Below are 21,434 nucleotides of genomic sequence, written 5' to 3'. Positions count from 1 at the left end.
TGCACCACATTTGGATCCTGGGTCCAAATAAACTGTTTTTTCCCCAAACCACAGGAACATTTGGGTATTTGACACTAAGGAATTATTGTTAATTATTTTGTGACAACGGCATTATCTTTTAGAGATACATGCGTTCTTTTCAGATACAGAAGCCAAGAATATTATGACCTCTAAATGAAATAACATGATCTCTGAGATGTGCTTCACAATCACATGGGAAGGGAGGAAGCAGGGGGTTGATGAAGAAGCCAAGACTGAGCCTGAGCATGGCAGGAACTGCGGGGGCTGGACGAGTCTGGGGCTCATCACACCACCAAGTCCACTTTCGTACGTGTTCAAATTTTCCCCAACAAAATGTTTTTAAAGCATTTAGAAACCTTATAGTAAAATGGCTCATAGGGTACTATCAGGAAAGATGAAAAATTCACACCTAGGCGTATTAAAATAAAATTTACAAATATCAAAGACAGCCAGTCAATCCTAAAAGCTTCCAGAGAGAAAGAGCAAATAATCTCGAAGGATCAGGAAACAGACTGACTTTACTCAATAGTAACCACCAGGTGCAAGAAGGCAACACAGCTGAAGAAACGAGTGTTGAACCTAGAATTTTATATCCAGCCAAAGTATCATTTAAACTTGACGGTCTAATAAAAATACTCCCAGACATACAACCGAAAACACTCATGAAAGACAGTGTTCAGGAGAGAGACAAACCTAGGAGCCCCTGCAAGAGACCTGGCTGTGACTGTGAGCACACACCTTAAACGTTACTGCCGCCTTAGAAACAAACAAAAACCTAAGTACAGATAAGACAACCAACAACTAAAAATCTAGACAATGTCAACATTACAGGGTATAAAGCAACAGATCCAAGAAGCTCAACAAACCCCAAGCACAAAAAACAAAGAAAACTTCACCAAGGTACATCATAATCAAGTCACTCAAAACCAGTGACAAAGAGAAAAATCTTAAAGGTACCAGAGGGAAAAAAGGCACAGTATATACAAGGGAACAACAGTAAGGAATAAACTTGGAGGAATAACACTGCTGATGTGAACAATGATTGTTAAGCTACAATCATTAAGAGAGCTGGCTCTGCCATACCAAGAGACGAATACATCAACAGAACAGGACAGAGTCCAGAAAGAGAGTCACACACGCGCGCGACCGCTTTTAGACAAAGGAGCAAGGGCATCGGGGACAACGGGATTACCACGTGCAAAAAAGTAAGCTGTGTGCCATACCTTGAATCACACTAAAATTAACTAAAATCTAAATCATAGACCTAAAGGTAAAACCTAAAACTAGGGCTTCCCTGGTGGCGCAGTGGTTGAGAGTCTGCCTGCCAGTGCAGGGGACACGGGTTCGAGCCCTGGTCTGGGAAGATCCCACATGCCGCGGAGCAACTAGGCCCGTGAGCCACAATTACTGAGCCTGCGCGTCTGGAGCCTGTGCTCCGTAACAAGAGAGGCCGCAATAGTGAGAGGCCCGCGCACCGCGATGAAGAGTGGCCCCCGCTTGCCACAACTAGAGAAAGCCCTCGCACAGAAACGAAGATCCAACACAGCCATAAATAAAATAAATAAACAAATAAATAATTTTTAAAAAAAAAGAGAGAAATGCCTTACCTCCACTGAAATAGTTTAAAAAAAAAAAAAAAAAAAACCTAAAACTATAAAACTTTTAGAAGAAAACCCAGGTAAGAATCTTTGTGACCTTGGGTTTGGCAAAGATTTCTTAGGTGCGAGAACAAAAGCACTGTTCATGAAAAGGAACTGATAAGCTGGACTTCATTAAAATTAAAAACTTCTGCTACAAAAGCCACTGTAAGAGAGTTCAAAGAGAAGACAAAGCCTTGGGGAAAATATGAGCAAAGCACATTAATGATAAAGGTCTTGTTTTCAGAAAGTAAAGAATGAGAACCAGATACAGTTCACAAGGGCAGAAAGCAGGTCATCAACGTCAGTTACACGGAAATGGCGGGGGGGGGACAGGGAGCAGGGAGATGAGGACAGGCAGGGACAGGAAGGGGACCTCTGGTGATCCTACAGTAGTAAAGCGGTCCCTGATGCACAAATCCACCAATACCAACCCCAAAGATCTAGGTAGGAAAGTGGACACAAACATTTACAGAAATTATTCTAATGGGGGAAGGAAGATTCAGCTTTCTCCTGAGATGTCTATAAGCATCCCCTAAGAAGAGAACACTTACACTCCAGGCTACATTAAAACATACTGTCTTATGTGGAAGTTTTATTTTTTTCTTGAAAAATATGATGTGGTAAGTGATGGTTCAAGTGAAAATAATTTCCGAATGGGAGGGGAGTTTGGGGGAGAATGGATACACGTATGTATAGGTACAGCTGAGTCGCTTCGCCGTGCACCTGAAACTATCACAACATCGTTAATCGGCTATACCCCAATATAAAATAAAAAGTTAAAAAAAAAAGAAAGAAAGAAAACAATTTCCTCAGCGGAGACGCGGTGTCCGAGCAGAGGCCTGCAGGCCTCTGGTCCCTACCTGACCTGAAGCGCTCGTCCCGGGCGTGGCTGGGCCTCGGCTTCTGCTGTCTGGGCGCGGGGGCCGTGGCTGGTGAGGGCCCGGGGATCCTAGTCTCCGCTTGTAGGGATGGATCTGCTCCTGAAACACAGTTTTACAGGAGCACCTGGTGTGAACAATTTGCTTTTCTAGTCATGGAAAAACCCACGTAAAACAGCCCCCGCTTCCCGTCCGCTGCTGCACAGCACCCGCTGTGCGACCACGCATGCTGTGGCGGCCCCAACGCCAGAAGACCCTGAACTTGGAGGTCAGGGCGGAGACGTCAAGGTCCGCTTCCAGCCCCGCAGCCTCACCGCCCACCGGCACCCAGCCATCCTGGGCCCCGAGCTGGGCGCGCGTGCGGGCGTGGGGCCAGCTCTCTTGGGACGGCTCTCCCTCCCCCTCAGTGTCCCTGGCGTCAGCAAGCCCAGTGGGAAACAGCCCACAAAGCCATCACTGGGGGTGTCGCCAGCCGCCCTCAGACACAGGGACGAAGACGGGTACCAACCAACCCCGACGGGCGGCCGGCCGGCTCTCCACGCCCCGTCGCAGCTCCCCGGGCTCTCATGCCCACAGCCCCGACACCCGGGCCCTCGGACGCCACGTGCCGGAAAGGCGTGGCACACGAGCGTGCAGCCGGTGCGGCCCGAGCCCTGGCTTGCTGGCATCTGAGAAGAACACAAAGCGAAGCCTTCAGCTGGACTTCATCACAATAATCTGTTCAATGTTTTAGCCTTTGTTTCAAGACATCTCAGAAAAATCGCCTCCAGGGCCCCCAGCCCTTATCACTGCCTGAAAAGCAGTAGCCTATCCCCACTTGGGCCCGGGTGGGTCCTGACCTCCAACGCTGCTCATGAAAGGCCACCCGGCCCCCAGCTCTCTTTGACGACACACAGAGAGGACAGAGGGGACGGGGGCCACGGGGGCTCCACGCTCGGCTGCCCAAACCTCCCGGCACTGACGCCACCCCTGTGACTGCAGAGCCCCCAGGACACCAGCTCTGGCTCCGCAGACAGGGAGGAGCTGCCCTCCGAGCCTGGCCAACCCGCAGGTTTGGGCGCAAAACGCTGCTCTTGCTGTTGTTTTACCTACCGGCTTTGGGGTGTTAGTTACGCAGCACGAGAGGACAGCGAGAGCCCCTGGAAATCCATGTTCAGCTCTTCAAAGTGTGAACATATACACACATACACATATGCGACATACAGCAATACTGGTCAGCACTGCTTCTGGCTTTTTGTTTCTTGTGACTGGATAAAATTTCTTTAGAGTCCGTAACAGAGAACACAGAATCTTACGTGTTACAGACTATAATCAGGCATGCTGCTAAGTGACATATATGCATATGGACATCCTTACACTTTTACTCCAAAATACAGTGCTTTTATTGAGATCGATTCATTTATTCAATGAAGATATAAAGCCCAGTGGGAATTCACTGGATAAAACAGTAGGTATATTTTTAACAGGTATCAAGAGAGAACTTCTCAGAAAGGTCACAGCAATTCGCACTCCCACAATGTGCCATTTCCGCACATCTTTGTCAGCGATGGATGTTATAAGGTTTAGAATCTTGCCAATCTGACAGGAGAAAAATGGTTCACTAATTTGCATTCCCGAATCTGCTAGTGAGGTTGAACATACTTTACTGTTTATTGCCCATCCGTATGTCCTCTTCTTTGAATTTCTGTTCATTCTATCCAGCTAAGGAGCCCCCCTCAAGTGACCTGCAGAAAGCCCGGGTCAGCTGGAGGCACCACCCTGGGCTGTGCTCGCCCCCCAGGCCACGGCCGGCTGGTCGCAATCACTCTGCAGTGTTTTCATTTCTAGGGAGACAATCATAACCTGTTTTTCTTCCAGGTCTCCTATCTTGTAACCCCCACTCAAAGGTTATTCAAATGTTCTCCGGAGTTTTGTAGTATTTTATAATTACAAACATATTTAGAGCTTTAATCCTTCTAAAGCTTATGTTCGCTAATGGTGGAGAGGAAGAGTGTCCCACTGTTGCCTCCAAAGGGATGGCGCCAGTTACTAAATAAATCTTCCCTCCTTTGAATTGTCCTGAATCGTTTCTAGACGCCCCTCTCTTACACTGTTGGGCCTTCCACGCCATCCACCAACACCCTCCGGTTGGGACTATCAAGTGCACACGAGCGGGTTGAACACCATGAAGGCCAGGCCTTTCTCACTGGTGCCCCTTCCCAAAAATGTACTGGCTACTTGCAGAACTTTTCTCCTTCAAGTGGGTTATTACTTCCAATGCCAGGTTTCAGGAAAAATAAATCAGCCACTGGTATTCAGAATGGACTACATTTTGTTCACACATTAATTTGGAAACTACTACTTTTATGATATTAAATTTTTCCATTTAGGATATTGGTATATTTCTTTATATTTTAGGGTCTTGGTTATTTCTTTCAAACGGACTGCATGACCCTAACATAGGTCCTGTGGCTTTCTTGCTAAATGTATTAAAAACATTTGATAGTTTATTGCCATTACGAACGTGAGTTGTTTTATAAACAGAAATATTGCCAGAGAAAACTTATTGATTCTTGCATATTTGTCTTCTATCAAACCAAAGCTCTTACTAATTCTAATAGCTAAGTAAGGAGTCACCTAGGTTTTCAAGGTATCAAATAACAGCACCTGTGCAAGGATGGCATGCCGTGCTCTCTAACCCTCACCTGCCTTGTCTGTCTGTGACGCTGCACAGGCACTGGCCACCCCGACGGAGGGCCTGGGAGTGGCATGCGGGCATGGCTGCCCCTGAGGAAAGGAAGTACGATGGCACATGGACGCCTCGTTGGACAGCTGCTGTTGATGCCTGGCAAATGGGCTTCAAGATGTTGTTTTTAATAGTTTCCTCCAACTGTACTCAATTTTCCTTGTTTTTGTTTTATTTTGGATGGATGAATGTCAGTACATAAAGCACCTCCTCAGTATTCTTCTTGTTACTGATTTATTGTAAAATATATCATACCGATACAGGCAGAATAAAGCATGTATTCAGTTCAAAAATTATTATACAGAAAAAAAACTCAGTGTAACAACTGCAGCAGTTAAGAAATAAACACTCATGTGCCTTAGAGCTCCTCGTGGCCCCTCCAATCTCACTCCACACACACAGAAACGCCACGCTCACTTCAGGGAAGATCACTTCCCTCCCCTTCTTTCTTTACCAGCTACAAAAAGGTTGAGAAGTGGCAGCTTGGTGGGTTTTTCAGTTTTACAGGCTATATTCCCGTGTAATCGTTTTTTCACTCCCCGTTACGTTTATGAGACTCATCCTTGCTGACACACGTATGCGTCCTGCTGATGGATGTTTGAGCACTTGGCAGTTGAGGGAAAACAATGAACACTCTTGTGCACGGAACAAGGCCAGGGTGCAGGCACCCAGAGCTTCTCCAGGGCATGCGTGTCCCTGAAGGAGAGCTGCCGGCTGCCTCTGCACCTCTGCAACTCTGCCAGGTCCCACGAGCTGTGCACACCCGTCTGAATCCTCTCCAACAACCCAAGGTGGGTCATGGTTTAACGTGCATCTCTCTGACTGCTACCAAGCTTAGGTAAGTATCTTTTCGTTTGCTTGCTGGCTATTAGGGTTTCCTCCAGTAAAATACTTACTCAAGTCTTTAGCCCAATTTCCTACTGGGCTTTTTAAAAAATCATGTTGGGGGACCTTCTGGCTCTTTAAAGTTTAAATTAATTAAAATTAAATTAAAAATTCAGTCTCTCAGTCACACCACCACACTTCAAGTGCTCAGGAGCCACACGTGGCAAGTGGTCAGTGTACCGGACAGTGGAGCTACAGACCATTCCCACTATCGCAAAGGGCTCTGCTGACACTGCTGCTTTACAGGCTCGGAAAACTAGTCCTTTTCCTGTTATTTGTGCTAGGATTATCTCCTCCCACACTGTGGCTTGTCCTTAATCTCTTAATGGGGACTTTTGATAAAATAAAATTCTTAATTTTAACACACCCCGATTTACCAATTTTTTCCTTTACAGTTGCTGCTTTTTGGTACCTTTTTGGTACCCTCTCAAGTCCCTAAAGACTTGAGAAATCCCTCCTATTTAGAGACAGTGACAGTTTTCCTGTATGATCTTCCAAAGGTGCTATAATTTTTGCCTTTCTCATTTAGGCCCTTAACATCTGGTTTCTGTGGAGCTGATTTCTGTGTCTTACGGAACTGTGCCAGCACCGGGAGCGGCAACACCACCTCCACCATAAGCCTGGTCTCCACAGCGGTGCGTGTCTGTCTGGGCCCATGTTCTGCTCTGTTAATCTAGCTGTCTTCCCTTGTGCCAAACCAGGCTGTCTTAATGACGACAGCTTGATATTAACTCTTCGTATCCTAATCAGCAAATCCTCCCACCTCATTCTTCTTTTTTTATCATATTTTGAATCCCTTGGCCCTTTAAACTTGTATATACATTTTTTTTTTTAACTTTTCTTTTTTTTTGGCTGTGCCGCATACGGCACATGGGGTCTTACCTCCCTGACCAGGGATCGAACCCGCGCCCCCTGGAGTGGAAGGGCAGAGTCTTAACCACCGGCCTGCCAGGGAAGTCCCAAACTTGTATATAAATTTTAAAATTAGCTTGTTAAATTCCACCCCCAAAAACTCTGTTGAAACACTGAATGTGCACTCTACAGATCAATCTAAGGTGGGAAGAACTGACATCTTTATAATATTTGTTCCAAACCTAAGTAAGGAAATGTTCCTTACTAAAATCATAAAAATAATCATGGTCTATGATCATAAAAATAAAAGAAATCCTATTTGGGAATGAAATCTATACCAAACCAGAGATATAAATTATACTCTACGCCTTTGGATTTTATAATTTAATAGTAGACACGTTATTTGCCCAGACCTTCTCAATAAAATATGAAACTACCAATGTCAAGCTCTAAAACCAAATTTTAAAACGGTTTGATGAGACGCGCGCTGACCTTACCTTGAATGAGTGGTACATAACGTGCAAGCAGCTTTGCCCTTTTCTTTTCATATCCTTTTTGAGTGATGTCACCTAAAACAACAATGGAAAAATAGAATTACATTTCTTCTGAGGTTCCCAAAATTTTTTAATTAAAAATTCATTCATAATGGAAAAACTGGAAACACTTAGGTCCTTCAACTGGTGATTGGATAAAGAAAGCATGATGCATCCACACAATGGAACGCTTCTCAGCAGTAAAAAGGAACAAGCTATTGATAGACAACAATCTGGGTGGATCTCACACGCACATTGCTAAGTGACAGAAGCCAGACTCAAAAGGCTACATGCTGAATTATTCCAGCCACATGACACTCTGGAAAAGAGTCAGAACTGCAGACTCCGAGGCCACACCCCAGACTGACAGAATCTGAATCTGCATTTTACCAAGATCCCCAGGTGACTCTGTGCAGGTTCAAACTGTGGAAGTACTGGTGTAAGGGACCCACAGGAAACCAACACTCGCAGGCCACGGGGTGTCCCTGGGCCAGCACTCGGGGAATAGGACATAAAGAAGAACAGCCTAAAAATGAATTAACCTACCCAGAGATGGGGCAGGAAATGTGTCTGCAGGGAAACACTTCTCAGTCTAAGCACACCAGCTGGTTTCCTGGACGACTCGGAGTGCTCAGGCAGATCCAGCATGTTTGGGAGACTTTATTTCGACCAGAAGCATGTATTACAGTGTCCACCAGTATCCTGCACTTTGGGTGAGTGGTCTTCAACAGAAATCTTCCAGTGCTCTGCAAGCCCTCCTGGCACCCCCCTCCGCGCCCCTCCTGCCCCTGCCACCCGCCCACCCACCCCAAACAAACAGGCAAAGTGGTGAGGCCACTGCACAGAGCCTCCGCTTTGCGGACTGCGCACCCAGTCGGGCGCCCACGGAGCTGCTCCCGGTTGCCACCGACACCCTTGGACTCGGCCCTGGTCCGCACCTGACCCCCCACCAACCCCACCCAAAACTAGTCTACTGCCCTGTGGGCCTTTTAATTTGAATACGTTCTGCAGAACATATCCTGCCTTGTGTCCGTGTATTTTTACTTTACCTGAATGACACCAGATAATAAATCTCACTCTGTTGTCAATTCTTCACTAAGCACTTCGTCTTTCTCATCATCCGACCTGTGATGTAAGGAGCACACCTAATCCACCGCTGACCGCAGTGGCCCGTGGGCTGCGCTGTCCTCGTCTTACACTCACTGGACGCTCACAGACCCTGACTGGATCCAGGATACGACTGCATGATTTTGCTTATTGAGTTGCAACTCATTTGTTTTGTGAACAAATTTAAAGCACATGTGTTTTTTCAACAATATCTACTAAAAAAATTGTTTCCTCCAGAACATATGAAAATATGTAATTAAGACAAATTTAAATGAAAACAATACTGCAACACTAAACTAAAACAGATAAATCCTCATTTTAAAGCAGAGCATTGGATTTTGCAGGATTTTTTTTTCAATTTTTTTAAAATTAATTTTTATTGGAGTATAGTTACTTACAATGTTGTGTTAGTTTCTGCTGTACAGCAAAGAGAATCAGTTACACATATACGTATATCCACTCTTTTTTAGATTCTATTTCCATATAGGTCATTACAGAGTATTGAATAAGGTTCCCTGTGGTATACGGTAGGTTCTTATTAGTTATCTATTTCATATAAGGTAGTGTGTATACGTCAATTTCAATCTCAGGATATTTTAAAATTAAGTACTCATTTCCTAGAAACAGTTTCTTCTCATGTTCTCATTTCAAATGAATGCTTACACGGTGAAGGTACCAAGGAGCATTCAGAAAGGAAACATGCTAACTCCCAGTTTGGGGCTCATATTCTGATAGCTGTCCAAACCAACTGAATATAACCAGCTACACATTTTCACGTGTAACCAGTTAGCATGTTTTCAAGTATCCAATGTAGACACCAACCTGACACGCCTCTGAATGCGAAGCTTCCGGCCACAGACAGCAAAATGGAATCCAAAACAGACTCCAGGGCAAAACTAATGAACTAATAAAGGGACTCACATCCAAGGTTTCTGACCCCAGGTTCGGTAAACACTAAAGAGACAGACAGCAGACCAAGCTCCTCAGCCTGCGGCACAGAACCGGGAGACCCTGGCCGCCAGCCAGAGGGAATCCCAGACACAGAGGAGGTCTCCCCTGGGTGGGCACCCAGGCCCCGGGGCAGTTCTGGAAACACATCAGGCCACCTGCAGAAGGTTCCTCTCTGGCGGCCTGTGGGCAGCTGTTCTCACTAGTGCTCCAGAGAGGGGAACCACATGTGGCTCGGGCTGACCTCCACGGCCACAGACCAAATTCACTTCGGACTATAAAGGCAAAACCCCGAATGCTATCATCATGTCTCTACCTCAGCAACACAATTTCTAAAGACCTATTCTCGAAGGCACTCAACAACTCCTTAAGGTCATGGGAATGAGGACAGGCGGTGCACATTACATGTAACAACAAAGTATGTGAGAAAACCTAACTGTCCATGAAAACAAGTAGGAAGAAGTGAATGTGCTGCCATACATCACTACTACAGGATACTGTGAGTCCTAAAAAATACTCTGGTACTTGGGGTGGGGGGGTGGGGAAGGGGTGGGTATCACTTACACGGGCTTCATGATATCCTACTGAGTAAAAACAGCAAGCTGAAAAACAATGTACATACAAAATGATGTAATTCTGATAAAAATAAATAAATAAAACTATATTCACATGCATGTAGGTATATATATTTCTGTATGTGCACAAAATGTCTGGAGGGGTACCCAACAAATTATTAGTAGTGGTTACCCCTAGGAAGTGATTTATTTATTTGGCTTGGGGTGGGTGTTAGATTTCGCTTTTTACTTCATGCACTTTTGAACTCGTTAAATCTTTTAACACAATAATCATATAATCTTTCGTAATTAAGAATATATGGAATATGGTTTGATAATGTACTATGGCTATATAAGATGTTATTGTGGGAAACTGAATGAATTCTATGTACTATTTTTGCAATTTTTTATGAGATTAAAATTATTCCAAAATTAAAAGTTAAAATATACGTGAGAGAGACTATGTAAAATTGGTGTTATTTCTTTTTTAAATGTTTGATAAATTTTGTCAGTGAAACCATCTGGGCTTGTAGATTTATTTTCCAGATTTTTTTTTTTCCTTCTCTCTTTTGCTTTATTTTACTTTTTTTAGAGCAGTTTTAAGGGTCACAAGCAAAATTGAGGGCAAGGCACAGAGAGTTCCCATCCATCCCCTGACCCGCACATGCACAGCCTCTCCCAGTATCACCATCTGCCGCCAGAGTGGCGCATGTGTCACAGACAATGAGCTACACTGACATGTCATCGCCACCCAAAGCCCACAGGGCTCACTCTTGCTGTCACACGTTCCATGGGCTTGGACCACCGTATAATGACATGCATCTATCATTACGCTACCATACAGAGTACTTCACTGCCCTAAAAATCCTCTGTGCGCTGCCTATTCATCCCTCTCGCCACCCCCTGAACCCCTGAACCCCTGGCAACCACTGATCTTTTTTACTGTCTCCATAGTTTTCCAGAATAGTTGGAATCAGTAGCCTTTTCAGATTGATTTCTTTCACTGAGTAACGTGCATTTAAGATTGTTCCGTGCCTTTTCTTGGCTTGAGAACTCATTTCTTTTTAGTGCTAAATAATATTCCATTGTCTCAATGTACCAGTTTATTTATCCATTCAACTACTGAAGGACATCCATCTTGGTTGCTCCCAAGTTTGGGCAACTATGAATAAAGCCCCGATAAATAGCCACGTGCAGGTTGCTTTCAAACATCCCTTGGTGAGATGAAACCACACCATGGTATGATTCACACTGGATGCTCGTGACCAGATGCAGAACACTCCTGAAGCTGAAAGGAGAACTTCAATATCATCCCCTCCAGGGTCTCCCAACTTTTCAGCTGCACAGCTTCCGCTCGAACTCTTTTGAGGAATGTGAGTGAGAAACTGTGCTGCTGAGGCAGAGGCGGGCCTGCCCTCTGGGCACCCCTGCCCTCTGGGCACCCCTTCCTCCCAATGGAGTGGCGTGGCAGACTCTGGAAACCAGTGGAAAAGGCACCCTCTCCTCCCCAGCGCAGTGGCTCCCCTGCCTCAGTCCTGCCTCCCCCCTCCCGCCCCGACCTTGCTCACTGTGCCGACCAACCTTTCTGACTTTCCAGAATCTAGACTGCTGTCAATTTCCTTTCAATTTTTAAAACCGCTACCATTTCCGTGACATCTGGGGAAGGAGAGTCATCTTCACCTGATGACTGGTCACGCATATTGACCTAGAAAATCCTCCGCCCCAAGTAAATGCTCCCTGGCTTGAAACCCTCTCCAGCCTGAGGGCACAGAGGCCCACACCCCTGCTTCTGCTCCCGCTGTACTGCCTTCCTTCTTCAGTCTCCCCTGTGGTCTCCTCGATCTGCCTTTCCCTCTGGGGTTTGAGTTCCTCAAGGGTTTGTCCTAGGCCTTCTTTGCATTTTTCAGTTCTCCATATGGGGCAATTGTTATACCAATGACTTCCAAATTTCTACATCCAGACTAGCCCTTTCTAGAAAGTGCCAGTCCTACACATCCAAATGTTCCCTGGACACCATCCCTCGGATCTCCCAGAGGCGCCTCACACTCAACAGGTATGAAGCAGACGTGTTCTTTCTGTGTCCCACATCTTCAATGAAGAGACCCATCACCTCCCCGGCATTCATTTCAGAAACTCGGGAGTCATCCTCCGACGTGCACCTCTTCACACAAGGCTGCTGCTTCTATTTCAGAGCTTTCTCCCCAGCCCACTGGCTCCGCCTCCACCCAGGCCGGCACGGCCTCCTGCCCTGGAGCGCCTCCTGCCCTGGAGCGCCTCCTGCCCTGGAGCACCTCCTGCCCTGGAGCACGGCAACACGCTCTTCAATGTTTCTGCGCCCAACGTCACACTCATCCAAACCACTCTCTGCACACCACCAGAAGAATCATTCTAAATCTGAGAGAGGAGTAAAGAGAGACAGACAGAGATCACACAGGAATATTTCAATTGCTGCTTAATGCCTTAAAACCCTGCCGGCTCCAGCATTTATTAAGGAAGACCTGCTTAAAATAAAGCACCCAAGGGTAACCACTCCCTTAGCCCTTCTTTAAAAACAGAAAATTGGCCATCTCTCTTTTCAAGATTTTGTGGGTTCTTGAATGCACACACTCATTTTAATCTTCTCCCCACTGCTGAGAGCTGAGGTAGAAGACTGCATAAGGTATACGTTGATGGCATTACTCTTTTTTAATACAATGCCTTTAGCAGACCATACACTTTGCTGTGTTGTCCAATACAACAGCCGCTAGCCATACGTGGCTTTTTAAATTTCCATTAATTAAAAGTAAATTAGGGGCTTCCCTGGTGGCGCAGTGGTTGAGAATCTGCCTGCCAATGCAGGGGACACAGGTTCGAGCCCTGGTCTGGGAAGATCCCACATGCCGCGGAGCAACTAGGCCCGTGAGCCACAATTACTGAGCCTGCGCGTCTGGAGCCTGTGCTCCGCAACAAGAGAGGCCGCGATAATGAGAGGCCCGCGCACCGCGATGAAGAGTGGCCCCCACTTGCCGCAACTGGAGAAAGCCCTCGTACAGAAACGAAGACCCAACACAGCCAAAAATAAATAAATAAATAAATTCTAAAAACTAGGAAAAAAAAAAAAAGTAAATTAAATGACTACTTAGTTCCCCAGGCCCACTAGCCACATTTCAAGTGCTTAATGCCACATGTGGCCAGTGGCTACCCCACCGGACAGCACAAAACATTTCCACCACCACAGAAAGTTCTACTGTGCCTGCCACCTCACACCCACAACACCCACCGGGCTGTAGGCAGCATGTGACTTTGTTCCAACACTGGTCTAGACTCCCGAGTCCGGTCCAAATTCCTCTCTGGCACGCATAAATCCTCCCGTGAGCGAGCCCCGTGCTTCCAACCTGCTCTCCCGCCACCGGCCGGGGGACGCTGTCTGGACGCCCAGCCCACTCAGCTCTGGCTCATCCTCCTTTTGTCCAGCACGTTCTTCCGTGTTCCTCTGCTCCATCCTCCTCACACGTGCCTTCAAAGCAAAGCTGGAAGAAACTTTCCTTCTTGCTCGCCCGGTCCTGACCATCACTCCCCTGCAGCGCCGACTGGGTCCTGCACACACTTCACCACGCTGCCGGCTCACGTTGTCTGTCAGCCCCGCTAGGTCATGAGTCTTTTTACTCAGTCTGCTGAAGGCTGCTGAAATACAGGATGACACGCTGAGGGTCGTGGTCTGCTCGGGCTGGTATACCCAAATGCCACAGGCTGGGTGGTCTAAACAACCGTTCTGGAGGCTGGACGTCTGAGATCCAAGTGTCGCAGCACGGCTGGTCCCTCCCGCGGCCTCTCTCTTCGTGTGCAGACAACCGCCCACCTGGGTCCTCACGTAGTCTTTCCTCTGTGTGTGCGTGTCTCTCTCTCTCTAAGGACACCGCTCCTACGGGATTAGGGACCCACCCTTAGGACCTCATTTAACCTTAATCACCTCCTTAAAGAAATATAGTCACACTGGGGGTTAGGGCTTCAACATATGAATTTTGGGGGATACAGTTCAGTCCATAGCACCAAGATTATCTGACGATGAGATAAGAATCTCTATTTCTATAACATTTCTATGACCTTCATTTCAAAACCATCCTAGCTTTAGTGTTTCCTAGCTGTTTCCTGAAAAGGCTAATCCTTAGCCTCCTTCATCTTTAGAAGTAACCTAAAGACACAAACCCATGAGTTATGGAGGAACTTACTAGGACATGCTCTTTTGAGTTGCCTGTTTTCAACAAGCATAAGCATGCTTTTTGACGTTTCAGATACTCATTTTAAAGGTTCTCTACCAAAGACCCTGTAGAAAATTTCTGAAGTTTGAAAGGGAATAAAAGTTCTTTCTCTGTTTCCAAAATGGTAATCTTAAATCACGCATAGCCAGTGTAGACCGAAGGAACAGGATCTCTATTCTCTTCTTACGGCTGAGTGACACAAAGCCAAGTCTGAATGGAAACCCCTGCGTGACCACCGTCCCCCAGCGATTACTTGAAGTGCTGCCCCAAGAATCCAGGAACTCTCAAAACACAGGCCATTCATTTCCTGTGTGAAAAGTGGGAAGGGAGCCCTTGGGGGGCATCACTCCAAAAGATTCTTCATCAACAGATGACAGAGGTAACAATTTTTAGATGTTTCCTTCCCTGACCACAGAGGTTTTTCTTTGCCAAATAGTACATAACTTCCTAGTCATTTTAATACGAAAGTACACCACCAGAAATGTTAGATAACTTAAGGGTATAAAGACTGATCCACAAGGATTATGCTGGTCTCACTCAGAAGCAAGCTCACTGCAAACAAAATGCTACAGGAAGAGTCCGTCTTAAGGATGTACCAGCAGTACGTTTCCCACTCCCACCGCCCTGCTTCCTTCCCCGCCTTTCCTCGGCCGTGTCATCGCAGAGTGACTAAATGCTTTGTAGGCGTTCATTTTATATTAAATAAATGGTGCATATCATGTCAGTTAAAAGATGAAAGAGAGACGTGTCTTCAAAATTACAAGCCTCTGGGACTTTCCCACTACAAGGACGGAGCACTCACCCTGGAGCCCGACAATGACGGCTGCGGGGACGCCCCATGGGGGTGCGGGCCGCATCGCAGGCAGGGACTCCACCCCCGGCCCCCGCTCCACGAGGACTCTTCACCCCAGCAGACCAGTGCCCCCGCCCCGGTCTCTTTCCAGACTCTAAGTCCTGAATGTATACTGATCTCACTCTGCGAGACTGAAGGTCAAAGGAGGGCGGGGAACTGAATGACCACAGAGGCTGCCACGAGTGCGCGACCCAGACCCACACGCCCGGGCTGAGGCCCACGCCAGGCAGCTGCCCCCAGAAGGGCACTGTGCCCCGACACACCCGCACCTTCTGCCCGCCAGCCGGGGAAGGGGCCTGGCCAGACCGGCCAGTGCCGAGCAGGACGGCAGTCACTCTCTCCCAGGTGCTGCGACTGCCGAGTGGGAGACAGGACCCTCACCTCTCCATCCCGCGTCCTGGCCCGTGTGTCACGCGGGAAGCATTTACTGCACAAGGTAACAGGCGCGCCCCTCCCAGTCATCCCAACACAGCGGAACGATGGAGCAGACTGGCTGGTGTCCCCACCCTCACTCACCACCCCACTCTCTGCCTTCAGCCACGTCCTAGGCAACCAGTTCATTGCGGGACAGAGACCCGGCACGAGGCACCTGTCAGACCACGGCCCTCCTCCACGGAGCCCCACCCCCAGGATAAACACTGATCCTGCGGAGGCACGAGGGGCCCTGGGGAGTCTCCTCCAGCCCCTGCTCACCCCCCTCTGCTCCGCACACACACACACACACACACACACACACACACACACACACGGGACAGTCCTCACCTGCCCTGGGGCCTCCCCACCTGCAGAGCCCTCCCCGCAAACAGACCTCTCAGAAATGCAGTTTCTCCCTGGATTCAAATGCCCTCCTCGGGGAGGCCTTCCTTGCCCACCCTGGTGAAAACTGCAGCCTCCCCACCCCAAATCTACAAGTGTTTGCTCCCCGTCCCTCTTCCCTCCCGGTTTCTCTCAATGCACTTATCAAAATCTAATGTTCCGTATGTTTCTATTCAGCTGGCCATCTGCTCTCCCCACTGAGGACGCACGTCTGTGACAGCAGAAACTTCTGTCCTGTAACATCTCCAGGCGGCCGCCTCACACACGCGTCACGGCCCGAGTGTTCGGGGAGCCCTTCTGCGAATAGAGGAACGGCCACGCTTGCCCTCAGCCCGGCCCTCCCCGCCCTCTCCCATCTCACGGGGCACACGCAGCAAATCCTGGCGCTCAGTCCTGACTCCTGGCCATCCTCCAGTGACAGCGACAGCGACAGCGACAGCGATGCCCTCAGTCCTGCTCCGGACCCGCCTCAGCCCCAGCCGCGTCTCAGCCCCGCGGCCGCCGCCCTGCATCCAACCACGTGCTGCCCGCAGCGCCTGCCCTGCAGCTGGCCTCTGGCTCACTCTCCCTCCTCCCAGCAGCCGGTGAGTCTTTAAGGGCACCAGTGGTCAGAGCAGCAAGACCTCCAGCGGCTCCTCACCACACCTGGCGCAGAAGCCCAGGGCCCAGCACACCCGCTCGGCTAGCCCCGGGCTGCCTTCCTGGCCCGTCTCCCAGGGCCTGCCCCCCGCGCCATGACTCACCAGGCTCCCTCCTCTGCGGCCCCAGCCCAGCCAGCCCGCCAGGCTCGACTGCTCCCTCCCCGGCCACAGGGACGGCACCTCCTGACCCCGATTTGCCTGCCCAGAGGCATCTCCTGACCCCCAGTCTAAGGTTACCTCCCCAAAGTCCCAACCTCCCTTTGTCTGCCAGGCGTTAACAGAAGGCAAATGGACAGAGCAAATGGCGCCTTTCTTTACGACAGAGCCTGGAAGTGTAACAGGTCAATGGACACGGCCGATACTTCAGCGGCTCTGGTGACTGAGACGCCGAGAAGAGCAAGGTGGGCTCGGCCCCTGCTCTCATGAAGCATCACGATGGACAGCTAAGCCAGAGCCGGCCACGGCCAAGGGAGTCCTGAGAAGAGCAAACAGTTCAATTCAGTACACGCTGACCACCAACTGCATGCCAGGTACAACCTCGAAGGGCGGACCATCGACGAGGGAGACAGACACGTAAACCAGAACACCAAATAAACCAGCCCTCCCAACACGGGTCTAAACCGGTGACCCTGTAGGCAGTTCAGGTCCTCCAAGAAGCAGACATCGTGACAGGATCAGACGTGAAGAGATTTAGGTGGGAAAATGGGGAGGGCCCCGGAGGAGGCTGGCGAGCTGTCGGATGTGACTGCAGAAGGAAGAAGAAAGGCAGGCGGGTAGGGCAGGAAAAGTCCTAGACTCCAGGCAGCCCTAGGAAAGTTGCAGGCCACGTGGGGTCCTTGAGCCAAGGTCCCTGTCGGGAGTCACAGCCTCCCAGGCATGCGGCAGCTGCTGTACTCCTGCGGCAGGAGTCATGACCTCAGTTGTGGTCAGTGTGGACCCGGACTCCAGCAGGGGAGGCCCAGGGGGATCATGGCCACTGCGGCGCCGGATTAGACTGGAGTCTTGGAGCTCCACCCGGCAGGGCCAGACGCCCAGCGCACTCATCTCAGCCTCTTTTCCTCCTAGGAGTTCAGAGCAACAAAGACCACATCCTGGTTCAATGGCTCCCCGAGGCACAGGTCAGTCCTCCCAGGGCTTCACTGAATCTGAAAAACTATTATCAAAAAGTTAAGTATCCAAGCCAATTACGGAGGATTCTTGATTTAAAACTGAGAATAAGCACCATGCTTGGGTCACTCTTCTATTAATTCAGCAAGCGCTCAGTAAAGCGCCTAAAATATGCTAGGCGCTGAGGACATGACGATAGGCAGATCAAACTTCCTCTGGAACTGCTCCCTATGAAGTGGCAAAGAAAAGCCAAACAAACAATAAACACAGAATTGGATAAATCCTGTAAGAATGTGCTAAAGGAAGTGCTAAAGGGACAAAAAGAGCAGGCACCTAACTTTGGGCAGGCTGTTCTCAGAGGAAGGCAGAGCTTCAAAGAGAAAGTGAAGTTTAAACTTAAGTCTTCAAACGAAGGAAGGAATTCAACACGTACAGAGAGCTGGCAATGAACAGCATGTGAAAAGTTTTAGGATATTAATGGAAATCCTAGTATTGATATTCTTTTAAAAATTTATAAATCAAAATTCTTTAAAAAGACAACTGCACTGGGATGATTTACTATAGAAAGAAAAAAATTCTAAAGGGAATACACCTGAATCATGATAATGGATTCTGCGTAAAGTGGGATGGACGTACAAGCAGCTAATCAGGAAGTACAACTTTTAAAGATTTTCAAACATGTGTTTTATAAATTGAAACATCTGATTGCCCTTAAAAATATAAACAGAAATCACATTATACCAGGCAACAGCTAAAAAAATGTTACACAAGGTAAAAGAAATACCCGTTGACATCTAGGTATCTCCTTAAAAGCTCTGTTAGTGTTGCGTGGTCTGCTAGTTCTCAAAGGTGTTGCCCTCAAGAACCCTTCACACTCTTAAAAATTATTGAGGAGCCCAAGGAGCTGTTGTTTCTTTGTGAGTTATCAATGTTTACCATATTAGCAACTGAAACGATGCAATTTTTTAACATTTAATTAATTTTAAAAATTTTATAATAAACCTACCATGTTAACATAAGTAATATTTTAAATTAAAAAATTAATAGATTTCCAAAGCATTTAGTGAGTACAGATATTGTTTTACTTTTACAAGCGTCCTTAATATCTGGCTTCTTAGAAGACAAGTGGATTCTCATATCTGCTCCAGCGTTCAGCTGGCTGCAGGATATGTGGTTGAAGTCAATGAAGCAAATCCTGTCTATGAAGTCTATGAAGCAAAGCCTCACACACACGTGGGTTAGAAAAGGGAGGAGTATTTCAGCAGCCTTTTCAGATCACTGTGGACATTCTGCTTTGATACCACACCAAAACTAGGCAAGTGGTAGTTTCTTTTTTTTTTTTTTTTTTTTTTTTTTGGTAGTTTCTTAAACGACAGTTGCAACGTAGAATCTAAAACCTTATCAATGAACTTTACGTACTGCAACTTTTCGTTGCAATCCATTGGTATATCTTTGAATGGATCTTTTACCCATGCACAAATTTGTAACATGATACACTGTTCATTTGGAAAATGCTGGTTCACAGAATTACGCAGCTCTTCCTAACGTTGACACATTTCACTAAATAATATCAATAACTCACATTCATTAATATTGCCACTGATCCCATCAAAAAAAGTCTTTAAGTACTGAGAGGCTGTCAAGCTCATGGTAGCAGATAAAAGTTTTAAATTTTTATATTTTTGCTTGAAAGCACAAATATTATCATTGGCTACAATTTCTGACAATTGTTCTTCATTTCTCAGAAAACGTCCACCAAATACCCAGCTCTGAGTAACTGCAGCTTGTCTGTCACTCACTTTTTCAAGTAAAAATCACGCTCCACACCAAACGTGGCCTGTTTGTTCTGCAGCACAAACTGCATAACAGAGCTGTTCACAGGCCCTGGACCTCTCAGTGTGGCAGACGTGCTTTACGTGCACCTCCCATTCCTCACGAGGAGACCAGAACAAGTACTCAGGATTGAGATTTAAGAAAGTTAACTGTTACTGCTTCAGCAAGAAAGGATATGTCTAAGTCAAAGTGGCACTGTTTCTACTGCAAGTGGGGAGGTGGTGAAGAATGCACTGACTGTCAGTGTGATTTGGGGCCCTTCCCTCACAGTTTCTGCCAAGGCACCAGTAGTTTTATCCATCACTGCTCCTGTACCATCAGTACAAACATGGAAAACAGAAATGACGTCTTAGTATTATTATAAAAAAATAGTTTTCCCTCATAGGCCCCCAGCAACCGTCTTAGGGAGCCCGAGAGGTGTGTGAACCACTGTATGGGAACCACTGGCAGATTATTTCTAGAAGAAAACACAAGAAATGGATACCACAGGCCACGTTTGGGAAGACGCCAGAGGTAGGAGGGGTGCTCACTCCAGCCTACATTTCCTTTAAATTGTTTCGTTTCTCTGCAATGCGTATCTACATTCCTATTTTAATACAACATTGTGCAAAGCCTTATGACCAATGGAGAAACAAAGGTAAACCTGACCACTACAGCCAAAACCTTACCTAGCACCCAGCAGGTACTCAATAATTACTGAATGAATGAATATATATAAATAACAAACACAAAAAACAAAAGGTGGCAAGAACTCCAAAAGAGGGGGCAAGGTGATGAGAATTCTGAGAAAGGAGCCTCATCCGAGAGGATCAGGAAAGGGTCACATAAGACACTTGGGCTGGGCTTTGACAGATGAATGGAATTTGGACATGAGAACTTTAGTATACCACAGAATATTTAGGAAGCACAACAAATGTTTATCGATGTGAAGGCAATGTCAGGCTGTCATTCTGAAAACTAGGAATTATCAATATATCACAAATTTTAGAAATTAAAGACATTTAATGAGGAAAAACGCTTTTTGTGAAAAGAAGTCCCTTCCTCTACATCCACAAAGGGAGCTTTTCCCCTTTCTGGTCAACTCCATCCAGGCTGGAGCCCCTGCACTATCAAACTGCATGAAAACAAGAAACAGACTGAAGTTAAAGCTACAGAATAGACCTATTAACCAGAATGAAAAAACAGGAGTGGGACAAATGTAACCTATTGTGTAGGAATTTCCTCTCTAAACCTCTGCAGGCAACTAAAACAAAGAACAAACTTCACACCATCACCCTTGGTTTTTTGTGGGGTTTTTTTTCAGGTTTACAAAAAATTTATTTGCAACAACAGAGATTTCCCACACATCCCCTACTGTTTACATCTTGTATTACTGTGGTACATACGTTCTAATTGATGAATACAATTGATACGTTATCATAACTAAAGGCCGCAGCTAACATTAGGGCTCACTCTGTGTCGTACAATCTCTGGGTTTTGACAAACGTAGAATGACTTGTATCTACCTATCTACCATTACTGTATCGTACAGAGTAGTTACACTGCCCTAAAGATCCCCTGTGCCCACCCAGTCACCCTATCATCCTCGTTTCTAAAGCAGTTAGGCAGCAACAGCCCCAAGATACTGTACAGTACCGAAATTAGTTGTGAGGCATATCGAAGGTAATTTCAGACAGTAATAGGCAAAGCATAAGTGTTTGGGAATTAATTCTTCAAAATAAAAATCAAGATTATACCTCTAATAACCTCATTTTCACCCACAGATGCTTTGAGGAGCCACATACGTGAATTCTCCTGAGTATT

The 21,434-nt window shown here is 47.0% G+C and overlaps 1 protein-coding gene across 5 annotated transcripts in view; it reads right to left on the bottom strand.

Moving 5' to 3' along the window:
- The window catches only part of DIP2A (disco interacting protein 2 homolog A), a 93,037-nt gene that overhangs the window by 69,068 nt on the left and 2,535 nt on the right, over positions 1 to 21,434 (bottom strand). For all 5 annotated transcript variants that reach the window (XR_005019658.1, XR_005019659.1, XM_036849932.1 and 2 more), the window contains exons 2-3: positions 7,499 to 7,570; positions 2,522 to 2,641 (exon numbers count right to left, since the gene is read on the bottom strand). Coding sequence is in view for 3 of the 5 variants with exons in the window: in XM_036849932.1 (XP_036705827.1) it covers positions 2,522 to 2,641; positions 7,499 to 7,570 (192 nt within the window). In the remaining 2 variants the exon portion in view is untranslated. The remainder of the gene's footprint in view (positions 1 to 2,521; positions 2,642 to 7,498; positions 7,571 to 21,434) is intronic.

The sequence above is a fragment of the Balaenoptera musculus genome, chromosome 4 (assembly GCF_009873245.2).
Source record: "Balaenoptera musculus isolate JJ_BM4_2016_0621 chromosome 4, mBalMus1.pri.v3, whole genome shotgun sequence".
NCBI lineage: Eukaryota > Metazoa > Chordata > Mammalia > Artiodactyla > Balaenopteridae > Balaenoptera > Balaenoptera musculus.
Note: the sequence above shows the minus strand (reverse complement) of the source record. Positions and strands in the feature narration are given on the sequence as shown.